General features: G+C 32.2%; 8 protein-coding genes across 12 annotated transcripts in view; 3 read left to right on the top strand and 5 right to left on the bottom strand.

The window, feature by feature from the left end:
• Positions 1–5,584: 5,584 nt before the first annotated feature.
• On the top strand, positions 5,585–10,807 carry Tgs1 (Trimethylguanosine synthase 1). The gene is made up of 8 exons (XM_076315715.1): positions 5,585–5,792; positions 6,337–6,472; positions 6,596–8,400; positions 8,478–8,724; positions 8,801–9,404; positions 9,540–9,671; positions 9,730–10,028; positions 10,157–10,807. The coding sequence occupies exons 1-8, from the start codon at positions 5,683–5,685 to the stop codon at positions 10,265–10,267; spliced, it is 3,444 nt and encodes a 1,147-aa protein (XP_076171830.1). The 5' UTR covers positions 5,585–5,682; the 3' UTR covers positions 10,268–10,807.
• Positions 9,650–15,226, bottom strand: LOC143148909 (uncharacterized). 2 transcript variants are annotated; one of them, XM_076315729.1, is made up of 9 exons: positions 14,641–14,783; positions 13,340–13,983; positions 13,162–13,269; positions 12,871–13,076; positions 12,621–12,796; positions 12,099–12,551; positions 11,813–12,019; positions 11,357–11,732; positions 9,650–10,350 (listed from the first exon to the last, which is right to left on the bottom strand). In XM_076315729.1, the coding sequence occupies exons 2-8, from the start codon at positions 13,910–13,912 to the stop codon at positions 11,368–11,370; spliced, it is 2,088 nt and encodes a 695-aa protein (XP_076171844.1). In that variant the 5' UTR covers positions 13,913–13,983; positions 14,641–14,783; the 3' UTR covers positions 9,650–10,350; positions 11,357–11,367. The 2 variants fall into 2 exon arrangements, with proteins under 2 accessions (XP_076171844.1, XP_076171853.1); XM_076315738.1 differs by lacking the exons at positions 9,650–10,350; positions 14,641–14,783 and adding an exon at positions 15,091–15,226 and having other exon boundaries at positions 11,101–11,732.
• On the bottom strand, positions 14,898–16,403 carry LOC143148921 (leukocyte receptor cluster member 1 homolog). The gene is made up of 3 exons (XM_076315750.1): positions 16,180–16,403; positions 15,996–16,095; positions 14,898–15,902 (listed from the first exon to the last, which is right to left on the bottom strand). Exons 1-3 carry the CDS (start codon positions 16,200–16,202, stop codon positions 15,099–15,101), a joined length of 927 nt encoding a protein of 308 aa, XP_076171865.1. The 5' UTR covers positions 16,203–16,403; the 3' UTR covers positions 14,898–15,098.
• Smf (small ribonucleoprotein particle protein SmF) lies at positions 16,328–17,984 on the top strand. 3 transcript variants are annotated; one of them, XR_012992649.1, is made up of 4 exons: positions 16,330–16,527; positions 16,840–17,155; positions 17,453–17,536; positions 17,770–17,984. XR_012992649.1 is itself a non-coding variant. In XM_076315812.1 (2 exons), the coding sequence occupies exon 2, from the start codon at positions 16,861–16,863 to the stop codon at positions 17,125–17,127; it is 267 nt and encodes an 88-aa protein (XP_076171927.1). In that variant the 5' UTR covers positions 16,328–16,531; positions 16,840–16,860; the 3' UTR covers positions 17,128–17,224. The 3 variants fall into 3 exon arrangements, 1 of the variants encoding a protein (XP_076171927.1); XR_012992648.1 differs by having other exon boundaries at positions 16,332–16,527; positions 16,840–17,536; XM_076315812.1 differs by lacking the exons at positions 17,453–17,536; positions 17,770–17,984 and having other exon boundaries at positions 16,328–16,531; positions 16,840–17,224.
• LOC143148936 (chromosome transmission fidelity protein 8 homolog) lies at positions 16,957–19,617 on the bottom strand. The gene is made up of 3 exons (XM_076315781.1): positions 18,463–19,617; positions 17,785–17,879; positions 16,957–17,631 (listed from the first exon to the last, which is right to left on the bottom strand). Exons 2-3 carry the CDS (start codon positions 17,802–17,804, stop codon positions 17,304–17,306), a joined length of 348 nt encoding a protein of 115 aa, XP_076171896.1. The 5' UTR covers positions 17,805–17,879; positions 18,463–19,617; the 3' UTR covers positions 16,957–17,303.
• A 337-nt stretch (positions 19,618–19,954) lies between these two features.
• On the bottom strand, positions 19,955–21,760 carry LOC143148944 (type 1 phosphatidylinositol 4,5-bisphosphate 4-phosphatase). Its single transcript, XM_076315793.1, has 6 exons — positions 21,575–21,760; positions 21,305–21,489; positions 21,027–21,236; positions 20,819–20,959; positions 20,664–20,718; positions 19,955–20,529 (listed from the first exon to the last, which is right to left on the bottom strand). The coding sequence occupies exons 1-6, from the start codon at positions 21,660–21,662 to the stop codon at positions 20,444–20,446; spliced, it is 765 nt and encodes a 254-aa protein (XP_076171908.1). The 5' UTR covers positions 21,663–21,760; the 3' UTR covers positions 19,955–20,443.
• A 131-nt stretch (positions 21,761–21,891) lies between these two features.
• Positions 21,892–23,734, top strand: LOC143148928 (uncharacterized). Of its 2 annotated transcripts, none has more exons than XM_076315761.1 (3): positions 21,892–22,170; positions 22,395–22,727; positions 22,863–23,734. In XM_076315761.1, exons 2-3 carry the CDS (start codon positions 22,639–22,641, stop codon positions 23,467–23,469), a joined length of 696 nt encoding a protein of 231 aa, XP_076171876.1. In that variant the 5' UTR covers positions 21,892–22,170; positions 22,395–22,638; the 3' UTR covers positions 23,470–23,734. The 2 variants fall into 2 exon arrangements, with proteins under 2 accessions (XP_076171876.1, XP_076171884.1); XM_076315769.1 differs by having other exon boundaries at positions 21,898–21,952.
• The window catches only part of Lubel (Linear Ubiquitin E3 ligase), a 32,684-nt gene continuing 32,120 nt past the window's right edge, over positions 23,329–23,892 (bottom strand). Inside the window, exon 21 of the mRNA XM_076315825.1 lies at positions 23,329–23,824. Within this exon, the coding sequence (XP_076171940.1) occupies positions 23,795–23,824 (30 nt within the window). The 3' untranslated portion in view covers positions 23,329–23,794. The remainder of the gene's footprint in view (positions 23,825–23,892) is intronic.

Here is a 23,892-nt window from a genome sequence, read left to right on the forward strand (position 1 = left end):
AATATCTAGAATAGAAAAGTCATAACGTCTTTTGAAAATATGATGTAGAATTTCAAATAAATTTTTTTGTAAAATCAGCCGAAGCCAGTCATTTTGGTTGATAAATCTAGTGTTAAATTATATCAATTGTCTTGAAAACTATCGATATACAGCACGATCTGTATCGAGAAATAAAATGTGTATATTATGTAACGAAAGAAAGCGTTCGGTCGATGTGTGAAATAAAACTAAAAATTACCACCGGAACGAGAAAATGTAACACGAAGGTGTACAAGAACGAACCACAAGCTCTATTAGTAACTCATAATTAGAAGATTGATCGAACGTACGTTTCCTTCGGATAATTTTAAACGATAAAAGACTTCGGTGATATAAGACGCCGCGTTTTATTTTCGCATCTCAAATAACCTCGCGCGCCGATCGCTCGAAAAACCATCCATTACGGAATACGCGACGTTCGTGATAATTTTATTTAACGCACTGTGCGTTCCTAACTACGTACAAACAAAATGTCTCCACTTTTTGCCAAACCGTTTTAACACGTCGAGTCTGACGGTGCAACTTGCCGCGCGTTGAAATCACCCGAGCTCTATTACGCTCTCACGATTTTATTACTTCGTAACCGCTTGTAACCACTGGTAAGCGTCGAAATTTCGAGATTCCCCGTCTTACAAATTGACAGTGACAACATTTTTTCCAAACCCTCCGGGCTGACTAATGGGTTTTTTCAGCTGGCACCGAGCTCACGGCGCTAACTTCCAATTCCTCGGAATTCTAATTGCTTATTTTCGCCCTCGAACGATACTGGAATAGCGACTCGAGAATTATTCGAAACGAATTCGAGTGTTTCTGTTCTCGAAGTTCCATTAAAAGACGAACGAATAGTAAAATTGCTCGTTTGCTCGCGATGGCGATTCGGGGCTTCCAAAACTCTAAACACAGACTACCCTTGGTAATTGAACCTCTTCTTTCAAGATTCTTTCGCTTTTTCTTTTACTTACCTTACTTTTCCGTATTTAATTTACAAGAAGCAATCGATGTAAGTTGGAAACGCGAATAAATAATATTTTTATCGTTACCAATATGTCTAATGTATTTAATACACCCAATATGTCTAATAAATTCCAAACGTTGACTAATTAAATTCTTCTTCAAGATTAACCTCCGCTTTATCCCTTACTTACCTTACTCTGCCGTATTTAATTTATAAAAAGGAATCTATCTCAATTGGAAACGCGAATAAATAATATTTTTCTCGTTACCGATACGTCTGCAATAAATTCCAAACGCCGACCAATCGAATACTTTTTCAAGATTAACCCTCAAGATAACTTTATCCCTTACTTATTCCACTTTCCCGAATTTAATTCACAAAGAGCAATCTATCTCGATTGGAAACGCGAATAAATAATATTTTCCTCGTTACCGATACATCTACAATAAATTCCAAACGCCGACCAATCGAATTCCTCATTTTCAAAATTAACCTTCGCTTTATCCGGTCGCTCCTTCTCGCGCAATCCGATCTTCGCGGACACTAATTTATACCGAATACCGATTCCTCCGTTTAAAGAAGAAAAAAAAAAAGAAAATAAAAGGGAAAAGAAAAACAAACAACCATTCGATTTATCCACAGACCACGGAACCACGGAATGACAAATTTCACCGATAAAATGCTTCGTCGCGTACACGCGTCATTTACACCGAATTGATTGCGCGGCTCCACCGAGTTGCGGAGTGCGCGAAATCGCACGAGCCGTGACCGGCAATGAAAATTATAAACTTTCCACCGGCGGCGGCGAAAACATTTCCTAACCTTTGTAACGAGGCGACGGTTCATAAACTTCCCCGAGGGAGTGCATTTTCCCGTACGGTAAATATCGAGATAACCATCTATATTTAATGAGAGGTCGTTCGACGCGATTTCCCCGTCGCAGAAGCCACGCGCGGAAAAACTGCTCGTTAGAAAATTCCGTCGCGACGCGACGACGCCTAGCGGCGGTTCCCCGCAACTGTAACAAAGGTACAGTCCGAAGTTGAAGAAACGACTCCTGGATTGATCCTGATGCTCCTCTCGGCTCTTTAAAGACACATTCTCTTCGTAATACAAACAGTGTTGTCAAAGTGGCGTTGTTGTAGAATCTAGGTGAAAGAAATAAATGAAGAATGTTGAGTGACATTTTCTCTTACCGAGTTTCGTTTTTTTATAAATGGGTGTCAAATATGCGTGGAATACTATTATATCGTTTTCCAAAATGGAGAATATGTAATTTAATAAAATGTTTATACACATGTGAAGCACGATTTTGTTAGAGCTTCATTTTCACCAAAGAAAACCAAAGAAGTGATTTTTTGAACAATCTAATATTATATAGAAATTGTAAGTCACTACAATTTAAACGATAAAAGAGGAAGAGGATTAACAAACACACAGTGTTGCCAAAGTGGAGTTGTTATCGAATCTAGGTGAAAGAAATAAATAAAAAATGTTGAATGACATTTTTATAGAGTTTCGTTTTTTTATAAATCGATGTCAAATATGCGTAGAATACTATACAGAAATCGTAAGTCACTACAATTTGAACGATAAAGGACGAAGAGGATTAGATCTTTTGCTCCACCCAATCCTCACCAGGACTACCCATATTTGAGTGCTGAGCATAGGAGTAGAATCTCCAAATTCGCGAGAAATATACCAAATTGTGTATACAATGATCTTGGTTCGTTAGAAAATTCCTCGTGGATATTTACAAAATTAAGGATATCTGTGATGGAAATCCGTACAAAAGTATAGCACGCTTTGAAAACGAAGATTTTTAATTTTTTTTAAATTTGAGCAGCTCCGATACGTAGGATATTAATGAGACATCGTTCCAGGAGTTCCAAGGAGTTGCAAACTCATGATTATTTACCGCAAATACGAGCGAAATTTTATTATCGAGATTCTGTTACCAAAGGGAACTTTTTTGGTCCGCTGATGGTCAATATTTCAGGTGTGTCTACGCCAATGCGTTCCCAATCGTCGTTGTTGCTTCGTCTCGCTCTGTTTCAGTATCTCTGATTCGCGATAGTCGTAGTGCGATAGACTTGTAGATAAATCAATAACGAAAATGCGTCGAATTCGAGATGAAACGTTTAATTCGTTGGCAATTTACGACCTCTGCGCAGTACACTCGAATAATGTGATCTCACTTACGCCTACGTATCCGAAAGATATCACCGTGCTCTTCGAATTGTTGTTCCGATTTCTCGCTTTAGACATTAAAGAACCGACATTGAAATATTAGGTTGTCCGGAAAGATATTTCGTTTTTTTTTTTTTTTTGGTAAAAACAAAACACAATTTTTTTAGAGTGTATAAACATTTTATTGAATTATATACTCTCCATTTTGGAAAACGAAATGACTTTCCAAACTCAAGGTAGTGTAAAATGATAAAGATAGTCTTCGCTGCGTTAAAATTTATAAACAGTACCAATGGTAGATTGTGTAATTTGATTGGGTTGTTCGGAAAGTGATTTCGTTTTCCAAAATAGAGAATATATAATTTAATAAAATATTTACACGCTCTAAAGAAATCGTGTTTCTTTTTTCTATTTTGATGTTCCCGAGTGTCTTAAGAATTATTCTAATTTGAAGTTCTTGAGTATCTTGAAAATTATTCCATTCTGATCTTTTCATGTCTCTTAAAAATTATTCTATTTTGAAGTTCTCGAGCGAAGACTAGTCTACGACACGATCTAGTGTACTCGTACGAATCTTTATCATTTGAAGATAAATAAAATAGAGTGTCGATGTAGAACCGAAGAATAATCCTTGATCGAAATAAAAAAGAAAAAAAAAACAGAAAGAAGTTGCATCGTGTGTAACAGGAGGATGTCACACGTGTTAATAATTCTTTTTAACGTTCGTAAATCGTTAACGATCCGTTTATCCGTGCTCCTTCGATATCGAGACACTCGTTTCCTCGATCGAGGAAACGTGCTTCGTTCGTAATTGAATAATAAAATTCCAAGGAATAAAATCGATCCACGAAACCGTACGTGTTGTTATCCAACGGCCGGGTACGAGCAACCGTGGACGATGAAAAATATCGTATTAATCTTTGCGCAATACGCGTTAGAATTTCCATCGAACGACGACGTGGCGTCGTAAAACGCGAACGATGGTGAAGCGCTCGATTACGTCGGATCCTCTTTAAAAGTAACGCTTCGTTAAAAATCGCGTCGTGCGGGCTGCGCCTTTGTTGAGCGCCGTGTTGGCCGAGAGATCCGCGAATGTATTTCAATTACACCCATCCGCCGTTCCCTTGCCAACTCGTTTGGAACGAGACAAATGGTATATCGCGGTATCACAGTTGAATGGAATAAACCAGGAGAAGGTTACGTCGTTCGAAGTGGGAGGTGCCCGATCAGCGACCAATAGAAAGAGCCGCCACCCACGAAGCTATAAAAATTAATTTATCACATGGATCGCCGCCTACGCCATTGCTCCGTTCTCGGGGCCACGACTGCGCAGCATCCCGCGAGATAGCGCTATCTGTCGGGTCCCTTCGAAGACCGTGATCGAAATTTTCGTTCGAACTGTACCGTGAAACACTCTGGAAAATACTCGTGAAAATCTACTGTATTTCAATGGACAATTGAGGTGGATTATCACGAACAATTCCGGTGGAATACGAATTCACGAAACTTTTTCCTGCAATTGCTTCAGTTTCACTTGTCGTGGAATTACAATGTATTGCTGTGTTTGTTTGGTGTCTGAATCGATGCTGTTCTTATTTTTCAACGTTTTTAAACATATACTTTTGGGTTAGGTCTGCAATGATGTGTATGCATGTATATGAGCACTGACGGAAATCGTAATTCTGTACTTGAGGGTACTACTTTAACAGAGGGCACCACACTACGACTCGTCGTTGAAAACGAGTTCCTTATCCTGAACGATTTTACCATCGTATCTGAAATATCGATCAAGATCGTGGTAGAAGAAATGAGTCGCTTTAACGACTACAGATAACAATTGTGAAACGATGGTTGGATCGTGGAACGTTAGCCCTTGGAATTTTACGAGAATTGCAAGATTTTTAAGGGACATAATTTTTCGTTCGATTTCAAATTTGCCGATACATAAGATGGTACAATTTAAAGAGATCGGGAATGATATTTCCATTTCTTTAGATCTATGCTAGAGATTCATTTGTATTTCTACTTTTAATATAATTAATTCTCGTCGCTTTTAATTTTAATCCATCTCGTTTGATACACTTAATAGCCACTGAAATTATACTTCGGTCCAAATCGATAACGTTGGTAGCGATACGGAAATCGTTAAAATCCGTGTGATATGAAAAAACATTGCCTGTAATGTTTAGTTTATATGTCGTCTGTATTTTCTATATCTATGAGTTTTGTAATATTGTATCTTAAGTTGATAACATTGTTCGTGACACCGAAATGGTAAGAGGATGTAGGGCCCTTTGAATCGCATTTTTCCATTGGATGCTAATCTATGATGTACCTCGTCTGTGGTGATAATAACCGCGCACAACTTCACGATGGTGTTCTGTCGAAGAAATGGCGGATTGTTTTTACATGGGGGGTGTTGGAAAAATCTAAGCGCGAGACATGTGGGTGTTGTGACAATTCACGAACAAGTAGCCAATTAAAGATTTTCTTTCGGCATGAGCGACCACTTTTGGGAACCCTTAGCCGACGTGTACATCGGGGAAAACTCAGAGTTTTTTGACCCTGATACTTACATTCATTGTCTTTGCAGCAGAGTATTTATTCGGTAAATAGATCCGCACAGCATGCGTTCGTTATTCTTTCAAACGTTGCGGTGTCGATATTTTTTCCCATACTGATATCAATTTTATTGTCTTTTAGAAAATAAAAAAATCTTTACGTTTATCGATCAGTAATGGGACACATGACCTAACCTTGACACTCACTCAAATAACCTGGGTCACGATTTATTTTTTTTTATCGAAAAATATATATTTTTGTTTTGCTTTGTTAAAAATGTATTTAATGTACGACAATATCGTGCATTTCTCTTTCTCGTTCAAAAAATGACCTTATAGCAATTAGCAATTAATAAACTTGTTTCTTTACTCCTTCGTTCGAGTTCACGAAGTATCGGAAACAAACAATGCATACCGCCTGAGAATAAGTAAAAATAAGGATACAGGATACTGGTCTGTGTTTAATTTTTGATGCTTAAAAAATATAAAATACACAGATGTATCTTTTTAAGAAAGAAATGTGATATGAAAATAATTTAATAATTTATGTTTCTCTCAAATATGCTTCATTTATTATTTTTTAATTTGTAGAAATCCAGAAGTTTACAATGTCCTTGCTTTAGAAGATGCGAGCGAAGGTGAAGATGTTGAGGGTGATTGTGTTGGAGAAATGTTAGACCTTCACAAAAGGTCTACCATAGAAGCACAATCTATCGAGAAGCACGATGTAAGATTATGTTTCATTCCTTTTTTTTTACTAAAATATCGAATTAATTCCAGCTAGTTTGATATTGCAGTATTGTATTAGATATTTATTTGAACCAACACATATTTTTCATCCTAAAATTAGGAAGACCCAGTGAGCTGTTACTGCAGTGCATCACACACAGACAACAATTATTCCACAGATGAACACGACTCTGTTCGTGACTCTGCTCATCGATCTGCCGCGCATTCTCTTACGCAGAAATTGGGTCTGCACCAATCTGATTCGGGTGCGGACCTATCCGAATATCATGATCAGCACGAGGCTAAAAGTATACAAAACCTTTTGGCATCGTATGAAAAGACTTTCCAAACTACAGAGACTGAACTGGAAGATGGATTTGAAAAAGTGAATGTACTTCCACAAAATCAAGAAAACAAGCACATAGACTTTGAATTTGAAACAACAGACATTCACTCTTTGTATTATCATCTTGCAGAAAATATCAAAATTTTAAGTATTAATCCATCCAGTTGTAACGAAAAGGAATTTCATTTAGAAAGTCCATCGTTTATTTTGGGAGACAAAGATTCTGAGATACAAAGCACCTTGAAAAATGTTTCAGCCTATAATGAACAAACTTACCACAAAAATGTTGAATATTCGTATGATCATAATACTCATGTTTCTCCATATATTATGTATTCTGAAACTAAAAGTGAAATGGATGTTGCATGGGAAAAATATTGGTCTTTAAATGGTGAACAATTAATTTGGACATCTTGGATTGCAAAATATGCAGATTACATAAACCCGGAATACTTGCAACAAAATGTTTCCTTGGTAGGAGACGAGAAGTTGGAAGTGAAAGAAACTATAGAGAAATTTTCAGAGCAAAATACATGTTTTCCTAATCAAGCGCACAAAAATTGTGAACTTGGTTGCTCAAATTTTGAAGGAATATTTAGTAAAAGTAATAATACAAATGATAATGAAAGAAAAACAAAAGATACGTATAATGTTAATTTTTCATTTGATGATATGAACAAGCAAGAAATCAATGATAAAGATGCAGAAGAAAATAGAAGGAAGATTATAAATCTTGAAACTTCGCCTGAAACTGGAGATGGGTGGAATCCATTAAGTCCTTTTAGCATAGAAGAAAGCTACAATCAACAATCTAATGCAGAAGATGAAAGACTTTTAACAAGATGTGATTCCATTAACGAATCTATAGCCAAAACAAACGCAACGTCAGATTCCATGACAAATGTTACAAAAATGACTCTTACTAGTTCTAGCTGTGACTCCATTTCTATGCATTCATCTAGTCTCATCAGTTCTGTAACCAGTTCTATCGAAAGCAATATAACGAGCAGTAGTTCCGATCAAGACAATGAATACATGACAGAAGACAATGATAGGTATTGGCAGCATTTATGGAAGGAAAATTTCCAATTGCAATATCAAAAACACTATGAATTATTTGTAGAAAAGTATAAAAGGGAGCAGTGTGAAATCAGCGTCCAAAGTTACTGCGGAAAAGCTAATAATGAAGAAGAAAGCGGCGAAAGTATAGATCAAGATTATGTGCAAAGAGAAACAGATACATTTAATCAAGTTAATATTTCAGAAAGTAAAAACTTGTCGAACAAAAATTCTTACTTTAAAAAAGAAAAGACAAGGAAAAAACGATTAATAATGGATTCTGTAGGAATGCTTATACAAAATTTAACAAATGCGTCTACAGAAGATAAAAACGAGCAAGTCAGTGAAAATGAAGATTTAACCGAGAGTAAAGGCAACGATCAGACTTTGGTTACACAAAACGAAAATAATGCAATTATTTCTAATAACATTAGTAGCGATTGTAATATTCAACGAAAATATTCTAGCAGGGGAGATGGAGATAAGCCCAATGAAGATAAACCTGTAACATTAAAACGAAGGTACGCTATTATTTATCCTTAACGTATTGAAATAAGTAAACAATTGTTAAAAATTTATATGTACCTTTTTCTTTCAGCCACGAGGCCGATTATGACGAAACAGGAGAGGACCTGGAAGCAGTGAAAAAGGCATTTTCATTAATGGGTTACACATTCAATGAAAGTCACAAGGAACCAAAATTACAAGGAGAAGTAGTATACAGGAAAAGAAATGTTAGATTACAAAATAGGCAATTAAAAATGAAATTTTGCAGACCCAAACCAATAAACAAACATATTTACTTTGATGATAATGGAGTTGAAATTACTAACACTATAGACAAGGTAAATTAGATTTTCATTAATATCGAATAGAAAAATATTTTTAGAATAAATAGCTCGCTTATTCTATTTGTTAAAGGTAAAACATTATCTGTCGTACTGCCCAGTTATATCCTCAGCAGAAACGGATTTACAACCCTCTGAAAAAGGTTCCTACAATGCACAATTTACGTCAAGTTCTGATGAAGAGTGCGATCCTAGTCTTAAGACAAAATTGCAAATAAAACGACTTGTATTTAGCAAACCAAGCACAAGTTCGGTAGAATCAGGCGCAGACAAAAGGCAAATTGATGATGCGAGTGATTCATGGAATGTGTCGGATAAACAGGATGATGTCTTTAAAAGTATGGAAGAAGACAAGAATGCATACTTTGACCAAGATGATAGTAATTTCACAACATGTATATTAGAAAATCAGTTTCCTATTCAAGATAATGAGAAAGTTGATACATCAAATACTGATATGGACATAGATGAAAAATATAATTACAACGAAATACAAGATATAAAGTTATCAGATGAAGATACTGTGAGAAAGATACAAAAGAAAAAACGAAGGAAGCAATCTAAAAGAAATATAAATATCCCGCTAGAAATAGACAATGACAAAACATTAATGAAGTATTGGATAAAGAGGTATCAGCTTTTTAGCAAATTTGATCAAGGCGTTAAATTGGATCGTGGTATGTTCCTTACTCGTATTTATAAAATAATGAAGATTTGTCATCATTTGAGGATTAAAACTGAAACGTTTAAAAAATCATTTATTCATGTTTATGTATATTTTAAATATCAGTAATAAAATCTCTTTTTTTCAGAGAGTTGGTTTTCTGTGACACCAGAAAAAATTGCCGAGCACGTAGCACAAAGATGTAAATGCGATATTATAATTGACGCATTCTGTGGTGCAGGAGGAAACGCTATTCAATTTGCTTTTACATGTGAAAAAGGTACGTTTATTTGCATATAAATATTTTATGTACAAAATAAATTCCTTTTTTTCTATAGTACTAGCGATAGATATAGATCCAATTAAAATCGAACTTGCTCGAAACAACGCGCGGATTTATGGTGTTGAAGACAGAATAGAATTTGTTGTTGGAGATTTTCTTCAACTCGCACCAAAATTAATCGCAGACGTTGTATTTCTAAGTCCTCCTTGGGGAGGACCTGATTATGTTAAGGATGATATATTTGATCTCAATAACGTTATGCAACCCTTTGGCGGAATAAATGTTTTTAAAATAGCAAGGGAAATCACAAATCACGTGGCCTACTTTCTACCTAGAAATGTAGATACTATGCAGGTAATTTAGGATTTTTAAAAATTTGAACATCTTAATTTTGGAATTCCACACGTATCTGACGTATTTACACATTATTTACCTCGTATTTTACATATGTACATATAAATATATATATATACAAATTACAGCTTGCCATGTTAGCTGGAGTAGGTTGTGGTGTAGAAGTGGAACAGAACTTTCTTGGCCGAAAGTTAATAGCTTTAACAGCTTATTATGGTGAACTGCCCAAGGACTGTTAGTTGTGATATGATGTGTAATTTAAGAGAAGATCCACATCAGCTGCTTGAAAAAAAGGAACTTCTCACATTTCTTGAATCACTAGCTGTAAATAATAACTCGTATCAATTTGCTTAGGTTACTCCGAGAGAAGCAGTATTTTTTATTTCACATGAAACACCTTACAAAATGCATATAAAAAGACATCTGTTGTATACTATAATTTACCGATATATTTTTAAATCATTCTACTAAATTTGTTAAGAATAACGTGTTTATAATTCTATTAATTACCATTCTCACAAATTTTGCACTTAAGCAAATTGATATAGAAATCTCAATTTGTGGGGACGTATTTGTGAAGTTCAACAGTTAATATATGAACACTCTTGAAAATCTTAAATTCCTTCTTCCATAGTAATAATAAGTGTTATTTTTACCTGACAACTAATTCAGTCAAATACATTACAGCATTTTCTCTTTAGTATATCATGTAAAATATTATTTTAATTTTACTATGAACCATGTGAGATACTGTAATTTACATTTTACAACGGTTTTCACACTATTATTTTACAATTTTTATGTACACTTCTACTAATTTACTATTAATTATCAATAAATATATTCAAAATATTAGAGGTGTTCTAGTATATAATACTACTTTCAACATTTTAATAAATTTTGAGACAAAAACATCCCAAATTAATTTAAATTTTTCCGATTGTAAAATGTTCCTTAAAAGCAAAATAAAATTTTTTTTTAATTAACATGATCGTAAAATTGTTGATTCAATTATATAATTACAAATTTTTAATGATTTCGTTTTTTTTAAATAAGATACAAAAATTACTCTTTGTATTGAATAGAACATTTAGATTCTTAATATTTTCGTCGCAAACACGATATACAATTTCAAAAATAGTATCACAATTAGTATTTTTAAAAATTATAGCATTAATTCTAGTTTTTTTTTTTTTTTTTATCAAAAAAGAACAAGTTAATTTGTATCATCTAAGTAACATATGACTAGCATTTCTTCATTTACTTCCGACGTGTAGATTTCTGGTATTTTCAAACATACAGAAATATTTTTTTTTTAGTAACTCAACTTTTTGTATTTTCACGTATCAACATTAATTGTCGTTGCACCTGATTCTTCGGGTTCTGCAGGTATAGTTATACCACCAGTATCTATACTTTCTTCTTCTTCTCTTGGTATTTTTAAAAAACAATGCATTGTTTCTTCATCTTCTTGTTCTATTGATGAATTACTCTTAGTCCCACTTTCTCTCGTTGGCAGTGAACCTTCAAGGTGTTTTGATGGTATTTGTATCGTAATCGTTTGTGATGTACCGTCTGCAGACGTTGAGGAAGACATCAAGTTTGCTTCTAAAGTATCTCCGACTTTTGAGAAGGCACCCAAACAGCTATAAATCAATTGCGCTGCCGCAATATTACCAGGAAAAACTTCAACATTTTCACCGTCTAAATAAACCAATACAAAATCTTCTATTACCATCTAAAAATATGAATACTTGAAATTTAAAAAAAAATTTTAAATATACCTTTCTTCTGCATATTTGCTTTGATCAATCCTTTTTCATGATCTCTTACGTGTTGTATGTAACTTTCATTTTTAACAGTTTTAAAAGGGCACAAATCACATGTAAATAAACCAGACAGTAAAGGATGCCTAGATTTTAGGTGATTTTTATAACTACTACTTTGTATTGCAGTGTAAGAACAATGTGGACATTTGTAAGGTCTGAATCCTGCAACAATTACTTACACTTGTAGTAATCTGGATATGTATGCACATTACTTGAAATCTTTCATTTATACAAAACATACCTGTATGTTGCATTATATGACGTCGTAATGTATTGTGATCTCCAGACTTATATTCACACAGCTCACAACTGAAAGGTTTATCACCAGTATGCTGACGTAAATGCATTTGCAACATTGCTTTTCTAGCACTAGAATGTCCACAAACATTACAAACGTATGGACGCAACTTCGAATGTACTGCTTGAATATGACTTTTCAAACATTTGGAATTTGCATATGTTTTCCCACATATATCACATTTTTTTGAAGTATACCAACGTGTTACTTCTAATGTTTTACGATCCAAATGCATTACTCTATGATTACGCAATTGACTGGCTTGTTTAAAACATTTACCACATTCAGAACATTCGTACTCTCGGGTCTCACTATGCACGCGCATGTGAGTCAAAAGTTTCACCATTGTTGCACTTTTATATGCTTTACATATTTTACACGTGAATAGACCTATGTCTAAAAGAAAAACATTTAGCGCACATAGAATATTTTTAGTACTTTTTGCTCAAATTCTGGAATACTAACCAATTTGATGTTTTTTCCATAAATGTAGGCTACATTGCCTCCATTTGGTAAATTTCATATCGCGACAAACAGTACATTTAAATGCTGTTCCATTTTGTGATTCTGTATGACAAAGACCATGTTGTTGCATTGTTTCCTCTGTAGAGAATTTGTAGGGACATCCTCGATATGAACACCTTAAAAAGTATCAAATTTATACAATAAAGAAAAGACATTTATACTTTCAACAGCTTAATAAAAATTTACTCACTTTATGTTTCTTTCCATTAATTCAATCATTTTTTTATTGAGCATGTATTCAGAACTTAAAGGTTTCTGAATTTTAACTTGACGTTTTATATCATTATTTTCAACACTCTCACCCATACACTCATCCAATAAACCAGAATTTTTAGAATCATCTGTCATATTTTCTTTGCCACCTTTATTAGATCCTGTATCTGTCAATTGATGATCCTAAAACAAGAATTGTTGATATATTTTCTCCACATATAGTGGAGATATTTTCCTATAGTAGAATAAATGTATCTTGAACAATTACATTTATCATATGTTCTTTACAATCTTCTATGGAAGGGAAGCAATTAGAACATTCACCGCACATGTATAACAATTTTACATCATCTGTATTTTTCGATTCTTCTTTTATCTGTAAAATATAAATATGAAGGTATCAGTATGAATATTAAACATATACAAAAAGAAACTTAGAAACTCACTTCAATATCCATTTTTGGATTTACATGTGTTTTCTGAAAGTGTTGCAATAATTGTGTTTTATCTTGAGTTGTATAGGTACATATTTTACATTTGAATGCTGTAACCACTTCCACAAAATCATTAGCATTTACATTTGGCTTTTCCACAATAAAATTCTTTTCATTTTGTTCTGTGACAACTTCATATTGCTCTTGGGATTGTTCATCGATATTACCAATTACTAAATCTTCATTAGTAATATACTGGGCTTCACAATTATCAACTTCTTTAGATAACAAAACTGCTCTTTCCCGTGGATCATTCTGATCTATAACTTGATTAAAATCTAATTCTTGTAATTCACCATTTTGAAATACATAGACTTGACCATCTAAACAAACTAAAGAAACTGATTCTTCTTCACTTTCCACTTGTGTTTCATCTATAATATTGATTGTATCTTGTTCCTCATTAGTTGATGCAATCTTTACTATGTCAACTGTAGGATCTGATACTGTTTGCAAAATATATCTAGTGCCATTTATTTCATAACTTAAATATGAAGAATCTTCAACGCTTAATTCTTCATTCATGGTGATAATAATATTTGGTTAACTCATGTCGGTAAAAATGTTTGATATTTAAATTAACAGTAACATTTTGCCTGAAATATAAATACATAAAGATATCACAATTACAAATGAAAAAAATCAACTTATTTTAGTTTATCATAAAAAGATTTAAAGTACTATTAAAAATTAAAATTTACTATCACATAATAATATCAAACAGAAGGTACTGTTTATATCCAACAGACATTCTTATAGAACTATTAAATATACATACATATATAGATCATATTGCATTCTATTCAGCTAAATAATTTTCGATATTTATGTCTGTTTAGGTTACACATTACCTTTCCAATTTAAATATTTTTCAAAATGTGCCAAATGTAAATGTGCTTATAAAGTTCACGTTTTTATAAAAACCACTCGAAATCGTATTTCAAAACGGCGGTATTCGTATAAATTAGCGGAGAGGTTATCTTAAGGTCGATCAGTAACATGACTTAAAAATGTAATTTTCATAATAACATTCAAAGCGAAGCTGTTCTCTTCTTACAGTATGAAATATAAATTTATATAAACTGTCATCTTTTTGTAGTCAAGTACATTCACAGCTGTTCAAATTCGAAAATCATATTTCGCGAAAGCAACTCGCGCGTTGCAAGCGTCTGGTTCGAGATTTCAAACGAAACTTGAAATATCGAATTGATATATTAATTACATCACGTACAGAAGAAAAGAGTTTTACTTACGAGCAAAAAATTTAAGTCAAGCGATAAGCAAGAATACTGAAAAAATGACATAAACGTCAAATTTTAACGCATTATCCATGAGATCCGTGATATTCCACCATCTTGCATCACGTGATACTGAGAAATTTGGCATAATCAAACATATTTGCGAGGGATACCCGACATTTCGTTCGACAATGATTAAAAAATGACTCGTTCTAACTTCTTTTTATTTGTATTTTATAAGCACAGTATATTTTTTGTACTTTATAAAATAGAACTTTCTTGGGAAGTTTTTATTTGATGACATTAATACTTTATTGTCATCACTGGTAAATGAACACAGATCTTATAAAATATTATTTAAACATCTGTACACGTGTAGATGTTTACATAATTATAATGACAATAATCTTTCAATGCTTAAGTAATAAAAAATGCTCCACAATTATAAAATAAAGTCCAACTTACACTTTACACTATTCCCTCATTGAGTGTACATTTGGTGTTCGTTCAGCATTTTGTCTAGCAATTTCAGGAAAGAATTGTGAATTATATTTTTGTTTGATAGTAGGCTTAAGAGGTGTTTCAGGTGCCACTACTGGAACTGGATCTCCTCTTAATTTAGCTAACAATGCTTCAGTTCTTAATTTTTCACTTTGTTCTCTTAATAATCTGTCTGCTCTTAATTTTTGTATGTCAATATTTGATTTTTCTATATTTGATCTTTCTTTACTCTGTTTTTCCTTTTTTTGTTTCTTAGATTTTTTATGTTTATGTTTCTTGGAAGGTCTACTATTTTTGTAATCTGAATCACTGTCCTCTGAATCATGCTTTGCTCGTTTAGCTGATTCTGGTTTCATTTTCAAAGATTTCTCTGTAGATCCAGCTTCCATAATATTTAAGTACTTTTTAATATCATGTATCGGATCATCCAACACCTTCTTTTTTACATGTACTTCTACATCTTTCTCTGTATCCCTTAACCTTTCAGGTAATTCCTCATACCAGTTCTTCTTTCCTGTTGCTTCATTAGTGTCTTGTCCAAGATATGTGAGATAACCAATTTGTTTTTCATACTTTTCTTGTTCATCTTTCTTTTCCTTTTCATGTTCTACATTAGGTTTATTATAATCAATTTTTCCTTGTTCAAGATCAGCAAAAAGATTAACGTGTTCCCATTTTGAGGTAGATGCAACCGTTTCAATCTTTGTTACTTCTTCTCGTCCATCATACTTTGATCTTGCTGTGTCTCTCAGGAAATTAATTCTTGCTTCTGTTTCCTAATAAAAAACAATCATTTTTCAAATTAAAAGCTGCATTTGTCATATATACAAACAATAGTAAATTTCTCGTTTATTCTGATTCATATTTACAGCTTTCTGAGCTCTTTCTCGTTTGATTCTTTCTTCTTCTGCAACTTTTGCTTCATCTCGTCGTACACGAGCAATATTTTCCTTGGTACGTACATGCCACCTGAAAAAAAAAAGAATTTTGATAATTTGTGGTACATTGATTAAAATAATATTAACTATATATTTGAGGGAAGTTTAGTTATACCTTTTCTTTGGTAGAATATTCATAATTAATGGAATATAATTATTTTTGACATGAGAGATAAATATTTTATTCTAATTAGGCTAGACACATAAAGTTCCGTATCTGAAATTATATCTGCAACTATATTTGCAAGAAATTATATCAATTATAATAATTTATAAATAACTTAAGTAACTGCAATCATGTTTACACGCAACAATTCTTAGAAAGTTTTGTAACATGAATTGGGTTATTTTGTTAGTGTAGTGGCAGTCATTTATAATATCTAGTTGTAGGTTACTTCAAACAGCGATTGTGTGTAACACGCAACTCCAAGAATTCAAACTTTTTCCTCAATTTTTTATTTAAGTACGTAAGTATACGCATTTTACATTATAAGAGACAAACAATATCACGATTTTACGCTTACTACAACTTACTACTGTAATATGGATAATATTTTATACATATAACCTTAACCTCAATATTTAGTTAAATATTTATCACATAATATTTGAAATAATGTAATTTTATTGTATCTACTACGTAAGTTTTTTTTATTTGTATTATTAATAATTATTGTTATCCAATATATCTTATCTATCATCTATCATCTATCATACAATTTGATAGATTGATATTTATGTTTCATTTATAGTACAATATAATATTTCTTTGCAGAAAGTTATAAAAACGGACGCCATGGCTGCTACAATGCCAATAAATCCAAAACCATTTCTAAATGGTTTGACTGGTAAACCTGTAATGGTAAAACTAAAATGGGGCCATGAATACAAAGGATATCTTGTATCGGTCGATGGATATATGAATTTGCAACTAGCTAACACAGAGGAACACATAGATGGAAACTGTACAGGCAATCTTGGTGAAGTTCTAATCCGATGTAATAATGTAATGTACATACGAGGTGTAGAAGAAGAAGATGAAGAAGGAGAAATGAAGGATTAACTTCATTTATATTTATAATTCAATTTAGGTTAATATTTTCTACTCTTAAGTAAGATAAGATATTAATGAAATAAAAGTACAATGTTTTTTAAATCCATTTAAATTTCTTTATCAATAACAAATTATTTGTACAAAAAATAATTACAAACAATACAATATTTTTAAGAAAAATAAGTTTAATTACATTTTGGAACATTTGTTACAACAGGTTTTGGTCTTGATCTAAACACTAATTTCTTTGTTACAATAGCTTTTACAATGTACTCAGTTTTTATCTCAAAATTATCTGTTTTATTTGTTTCATTATTTATCTTTTGTAAAACAGCAAATGGTTTTGGAAGTGTTACTTCTTTTCCATGTAATACATGTATACCAATTATGAATATCGGCATGCCAGATTTTGAAAAATGTAAGTCTCCAATGTATTTGTTTGTAGTATCTGTGGAATCAAATTTTAAATCGCCTTGTAATTCGATAATCGCCCACTCTTCAAGTTCGCCGTCTCTATAAAATTACAAAAAGCTTGTCAGTTACATTATTTGCTATATTAATATAATATAATATAATATAATATAATATAATATAATATAATATAATATAATATAATATAATATAATAATATAATTCATTAATATTTGTTAGTACAAAGAGGAATACCTTTTTATTGGTATGATCATTCTGACTGTTGGCGGTAAACGATGTTTTGTTGCACACGTGTGTGATACATGTATAAGGCGCTTCAGGAAAAGTTACTAGAAAAAGCTCAAGTCAGATACGCAACAACAAATGAAAGTATTTTACAATCGAAAATATTATTTAATGTTCTTAAATCAAATATAAGCGAGTTAGATTTTGTAGTATGTCTTATAATTATTTCAATAACTAGGAATCCTATAAAACAGAACAAATGCACAAATTTTTAAATTCAAAATGGTTTATATTTATTTTCATAATCTTCACGTTAATTACACTAACAGAAAAGGCCTCCAATATTTAAAATTTATACTAATTGACCGAATAAATGAGATCTCTATGAAACTAGAATATTTCTGAACTTATAAATAGAAATTGGTATGTATAGAAAGTAATAAAAACCACGTAGTTAATGACTTTATTAAAGCTACAGTTACGAATTTTAATGGAGTGTCATTTTAATCTATTTTGCCGAGCCAGAAGGCTACAACTTTATATCTAACTTTTAGAAGTGTTTTAAGTGCCACCTACATGAATCGAATTTTTCAACTAAAATTCAATATGGTCATTTATAGATAATTCAAATTATATTTTATGAACTTTAAATATAATACTTCCATTTATATCAATATGGATACATACGTGACCACATGATTTTTATGTATGAAATTGTAATATGAAACAAAATTTCTATGAATAAATGTTGAGAAAAACTTGTAAAAAAATGCGGATAATCGATACTATGTGTTAGTTCGATGCTATGAGATCATTCGTGTCGAATGAAAACTGATTGTCCAGGACAAAGGGGCCGTCGTAGTGTGGTTTCTTAGAAAAGTGATAAGGTTTATAAAAAGATTCGACACAGGACTCGCACACTTCATCACTTCATTAGCAAATGTGGATGCAAATTAAACAATTGAGTAAAACGTCATAGAACGAAGACGTTTTTATTTTACCACTTAATCTTACAAATGACTAAGCACTAAGTGATTTGAATGTCAATTTGGTCATAGTGGCCAGATAAGACATAAATGGTTACCATGTATTTCCACTATCAATACAAGAGCCGTATGTTCGTGAGTTCAGCACTTCGAACAGTTGGGTGAGTCAAGAGAGTATAAGACTTTCGAAAGACCTAAAGTCTGATTTGCTGATAGACGGCTTGACTGACTGAGTGTCGCGTTTATTTATATAACGTAGAAAACTATTGTAATAAAGAAAAATGTCAAACAAATTTTTTTTCCATTCATTCTCACAGATGGAACTTTAAATATTTTAGGAACATGATGAGTCGTGACACGATGCAAAACGTAAAAACAAATTTTTTAATATTTGTATTTATTACAATACTTTCTTATGTTTTACAAATCGTAGGCAATGTTCTATCTTTAAACGTAAGGATGATCGGTTTGTAAGCCGTCTACTTGCAACTTTTAAGAACGAGAGAGGAAGCTTTACACTCTCCCTTCTCGATTCGCCGAACTCTCGGACACGCGACAGTATGCAGTGGTGGGGAAATTTTTTATTATATGAATACACACAATGTACACTTTATGAGCTGCCATATTGAGTTTAGTTCCAGAAAAATGTTTAGTTCCAGTTAAATCACTGTTTCAAAAGTTAGATACAAAGTTGTAGCCCTGCGCAGAGAATCTCTACCTATCAGTAGCAACGGGCTTTTTGCTGTTCTTCACTATAGTGAAGTGGCACTGTTGCTCTGTTGCCAATTTTATACTATAATTTATTGCGTTACTACATAAATAAAAGAATTAGTTTTCTAGTTCTTTTTTGCTTTCTTCAATTTATCTGTCTGAAAGTTGTGCGAAGGCGGTAAGGATAAGAAAAAACAAAGAAAAACCCTTATAACGTAATATATCAATATATCAAAAATAGATGTTTAAATGTTTATTATAACATAATAATTTGGACCATGCAATAAGAATGATAATAAAATTGATGATAACATTTAATGTATATTGTTATATAATTTCACTTGCATGTCAAATAATACATAAATCCAAAAATGTCTTAAAAGATACTACAACGGTACAACGTAAAAGATACTTTAACGACAATGCAAGTATGATTTTGTAAACACAATTTATGCAGCTGTATGTATAGCAGTTTATAATTGGAATAATATTCATGCGAGAATGTTTTATTTATGTTTATACCTATGTGCATTTTATATATTTATTGAAGATGTAGAAAGCATATATAGTATACTTTAATATACGAAAACAATATAATGGGGCTGTTGCATTGGTCCTGTGCTTTTATATATAAAAGTGCAGAGGAACAATCCCTTGTGTTTAAAATGGACACCCCCATCTTCTTGTAGTAATTCTAGATAGATTACCTTATATGAAAATGTCTCACATACCGGATACACGTCTCTTTGTTCATCATATACATTTGCATATACATATGCAAGAATAGTTATCAATACGAGCAGTGTTATCAATACAGACTTGCATATGTATATGTAAGGATGTATTCATTATTTAGGTCCTATCAGGACTTATATGTTTTTCTCATTACTATAAACATTTGATCTAAATATATGCGACATAGACGTTAGAGGAATTGGTTTGTGAAGTGCTAATGATTGTCATTTAGGGGACTACATGGGACCTTCTATTAAACTAATTTTCATTGTACAGTAATAAATGCTGCGTCTTAAGCACAACAGTGCCACTAAAAATGCACCTGAAATAATAAAATTATTAAAAACATTTGTAGGTAACTACATAGATTTTCATAATACACAAGTTTTAGAATGCATTCCATTCAGAAAGCTAAGAAATAAAATTTACACTTAAAATTAAGAATACAATACTCACCTACATACACTACATAAATTCCACCTTTACCTTTAACATATCTATATGTCCCAACCTGCAAACAAAATAATAGTATTTGAATTTATTCTAGAATACACATGAGTTAAAAGTGTATTAAATATGTTTATAAGTAAATATATTCCGAAGGTACTTACAGTCACACCTATTGCAACTACTAAGGCTATTATTCCAAGTATCAAGAATGCAATACCTCGACCTCTTACAAAGTCTGGACCAACGGAAGATATTTTTCGGCAATGTGGACATTGGGCCAAAGCATTATGCAATGTGTTAAACTAAAGAATACAATATTTGTTATAAACTAGTTATATATAAAGCAGTATGCTGCTTGTTTAAACTTACCAAAAATGTGTCGTGACAATGAGCACAACCTACCCTACACATTCCAGGCATGGAAAGAACAGGTGGTGTGATTGGACTTGGAGCAAGGTTAATAATACGTTTACAGTTTGGCCTTGGACATGCGATACGTTGTGAAGAACTTTTACATATTAGTAAACAATTACAAGGACAACGTACATATTTTTTTCCTGGTGGTGCATTTCGTATGGGCTAGAAAAATAATACTTTTAGTTTTGATATGTAGTTTTGTAGCATAATAAATTAATTTATTAACATACTGTAGCCTCGTTGCACTGACAACATTTAACAACATGTTGGTCTCTTTTAGCAGATATATCTATCATAGCCTGACATACTCTGCAAGTAACCATAGGCATACCATCTGGTTGAAGTGATTGATATGAAGGAGGTAACTCATCAGGACCTATTGTAGATACTGTGTTCACAGTCGTTTGTGTTTCATCTGAAGCACGATGTTAGACATGAAACAAGCTATCGGATTAAACAATTCTTTAATCCTTTCGCGAGTGAGATCGAATATTATTTACCTGTGGCATCGCTGCCGTGTAAACTGTAAGTAATACTCTCGTTATCTGCTAACAACAGTTGTCGCTCGCCATCCGTGCCGTCACCCATGTTTAGTTCTCTGCCCCTAAACGACAGCAATTTATTTAAAGTAGTGTTTGACAGTACTCCCGGTACTCCGATGAGAAGGATGACAAAATACAAATTTTTCTGACACCCTCCGCGGTTCTGTCTGTATATAGAACAGAAACCGCCTTTGTAAGCAGATATACACAGTATTAATACATCGCGGATCTCTAATAGATTGGTTTAGGAATTCTAGAGGCACTTTAACATTTTCACACGTTGGCTGCACTGTTATTCAATATAATAGTGACGTCTCTGAGTATTCATATTTTGAGGTTATCCTTGTTTTTTTTTCATTTCTAACACAACAATGATCGCTTTTAATTAATAACGATATCGTAAAAATCGACGATTTTTACTAAAACTAGTGTAATCTGTTTACGACACATAACACCATTTTATCATCAACCGTACTGACACACTTTAACGCGATTTGATCATTTCCTCTTGCGGTTCTTAACACGTACGCGACTTTTCAAAAGTTTGTTATATGGTAAGTTATATGGTAAATCAAATTTGATTATATATATTGGAATAATTCGTAATTCATAAAACTACTGGTGTTATGTTTTCTTATAATATGAGAAATAAAAATTCATGTACTGTGTTTGTTTATATCATATGCTAAACATACTTCTAGACCAATTACATAACTAATTCATAGTTATCAAATAAAAGGTTTTAAATATTTCTACACATTCTGTGTATTATTTTCAGGATCAATAAACTTTGTATTTGAAAGAGAAAGCATCTTTATATTTATTGTTCTGTTACATTCACTTTTCTCCATTCAAATGTACAAATAAAGCAATAAAAACACATTCATGTCCCAGTATGTGTCGTTAATGATATATCTATGAGCGATATATTGTCTGGATCCATATCAATATTTTCCAATAACTCAAGAGAAATATAGTAACTTTTTAAATATTTTTATCATTTGTACACTTAAATACCTGATATGGAAAAAATAACACATTTATGGAATGTGAATCAATTCATTACAAAATTGAATTGTTCTCAACATGTGAATTTACAAACATTTTACATGTAAGTTTTACACAATTGTTTAAATATAAATATAACATTCAGAATTGTGTATGTATTTCTTTGTTAATTATTATTAAAATTTAAATAGATAAACGATGTAGCACATATTAAATGTTTAATATTCTTAAATCTTAGACAAAAGTGTAGAAGGTTAAGCTATGGAATACAACTGCCAGCTAACCATTTTGGGCCTGCAGTGATGTGCCAATATTGTGGATCGCTTTGGAATACAATGAATTATAATATTCGAATATCGCGTGCTAAACCATTGTCCAGATCTATAAAAAAAATTATAACCTCTATGAATAACAATGACAAAAGGCTACCCAAAGTGCGTACAAGTTTAGTACAAAAGTGTTTAAAAAATAAAATGAATAAATTAGTACTTAAATGTTCAGTTTGTTTAAAAAATACAAAAATACCGTTCGACAAACCGCAAAGGGTAAAAGTACAAAAACCTAACGCAGAAAGTATTCAAAGTTCGCAGAAACGTAAAAAGAGAAGAACTAAAGACAAAACTGCTGGTTTAAAGATTTCTGGGATTTCAAATTTAAGTACGGAAAGTATCGTGGAAGGATCGAATGAAAGCAGCACAAAAAGATTAAAAAGCAATACAAACTTTATTACACCAACTCAGAAAATAAAAAAATTAAATATAAGTCGATTGAGTGATATCGTGAACAAAGGTGCAACACCGTCGAAAAGAAAAAGCCTACAAAGTTTTTTAACAGAATTGTGCTGAGAATCGATTTATTAAACGATTTTTATAAAACTGCTCGAATACTACAAATTGTTACCAATCGATTAAAAAATATTCGACACGAATTGCTTACAAAAAAAATTGACTTTCATTTATTACAATTCCTCTGTCGCTTGACTTCTACGAGATTGACTTCTTTTGTTTTTTTTTCACATTAAATATTACACAACGTTTAATTTTCGTTTACTTTAATTGTAAATTCTTCTCTACATCGCTGTCCGTATAATAAAATAAATACACTATACAACACATGCATCAAGGGTGTGAGTCACGTACAAAGTCGCATATTAATCAATCTCCTCTTCTATCACTCCAATGGAATCTCTTTCCGTACAACCTGTAAAATGTTCCGATATTACTACATATCACATATAATATTTTGCATACAATATGATATTGCATAGA

The sequence above is a fragment of the Ptiloglossa arizonensis genome, chromosome 1, assembly GCF_051014685.1.
Source record: "Ptiloglossa arizonensis isolate GNS036 chromosome 1, iyPtiAriz1_principal, whole genome shotgun sequence".
In the NCBI taxonomy this organism is placed as follows: Eukaryota; Metazoa; Arthropoda; class Insecta; order Hymenoptera; family Colletidae; genus Ptiloglossa; species Ptiloglossa arizonensis.